Source organism: Penaeus monodon, chromosome 34 (assembly GCF_015228065.2).
Source record: "Penaeus monodon isolate SGIC_2016 chromosome 34, NSTDA_Pmon_1, whole genome shotgun sequence".
In the NCBI taxonomy this organism is placed as follows: Eukaryota; Metazoa; Arthropoda; class Malacostraca; order Decapoda; family Penaeidae; genus Penaeus; species Penaeus monodon.
In genome coordinates this window covers 30,789,291-30,789,608 of record NC_051419.1, presented here as the reverse complement: position 1 = coordinate 30,789,608, position 318 = coordinate 30,789,291, and the positions used below count along the sequence as shown (strand labels likewise).

Here is a 318-nt window from a genome sequence, read left to right as displayed (position 1 = left end):
GGGCGGGAAATTTATATCGTTGGAACATAACGATTGTTGTAAGCGCGTCCTCCCTTGAGTGTTTCTCATTGTCTGTACATAAAGACTAAATTTGCATGCTACACGGCGACGCGACGGGGTAAGATAGTCCTTATGACAGAGTTGAATAAGGGTCACAATCTCACAAAATCTCCGGGCTCGTGTCCCTACAGAGACCGCTGGGTGGAAATTAGCCTGAGAATACCGGGGCTGAGGTATAGAGTGACATAAATTAAACTTTGTATCAGAATGTAACCCGGTAATTACAGAGCTGTTGCAGAGGGGGGGGAGGAGGGCCAA

At 47.2% G+C, this 318-nt stretch overlaps 1 protein-coding gene across 1 annotated transcript in view; it reads right to left on the bottom strand.

Moving 5' to 3' along the window:
* Nucleotides 1-318, bottom strand: part of LOC119594881 (sodium-dependent serotonin transporter-like) — a gene marked incomplete at its 5' end in the record, with an annotated part of 19,398 nt that overhangs the window by 2,806 nt on the left and 16,274 nt on the right. Inside the window, one exon of the mRNA XM_037943956.1 lies at nucleotides 79-228. Coding sequence (XP_037799884.1) covers nucleotides 79-228 — 150 coding nt within the window. The remainder of the gene's footprint in view (nucleotides 1-78; nucleotides 229-318) is intronic.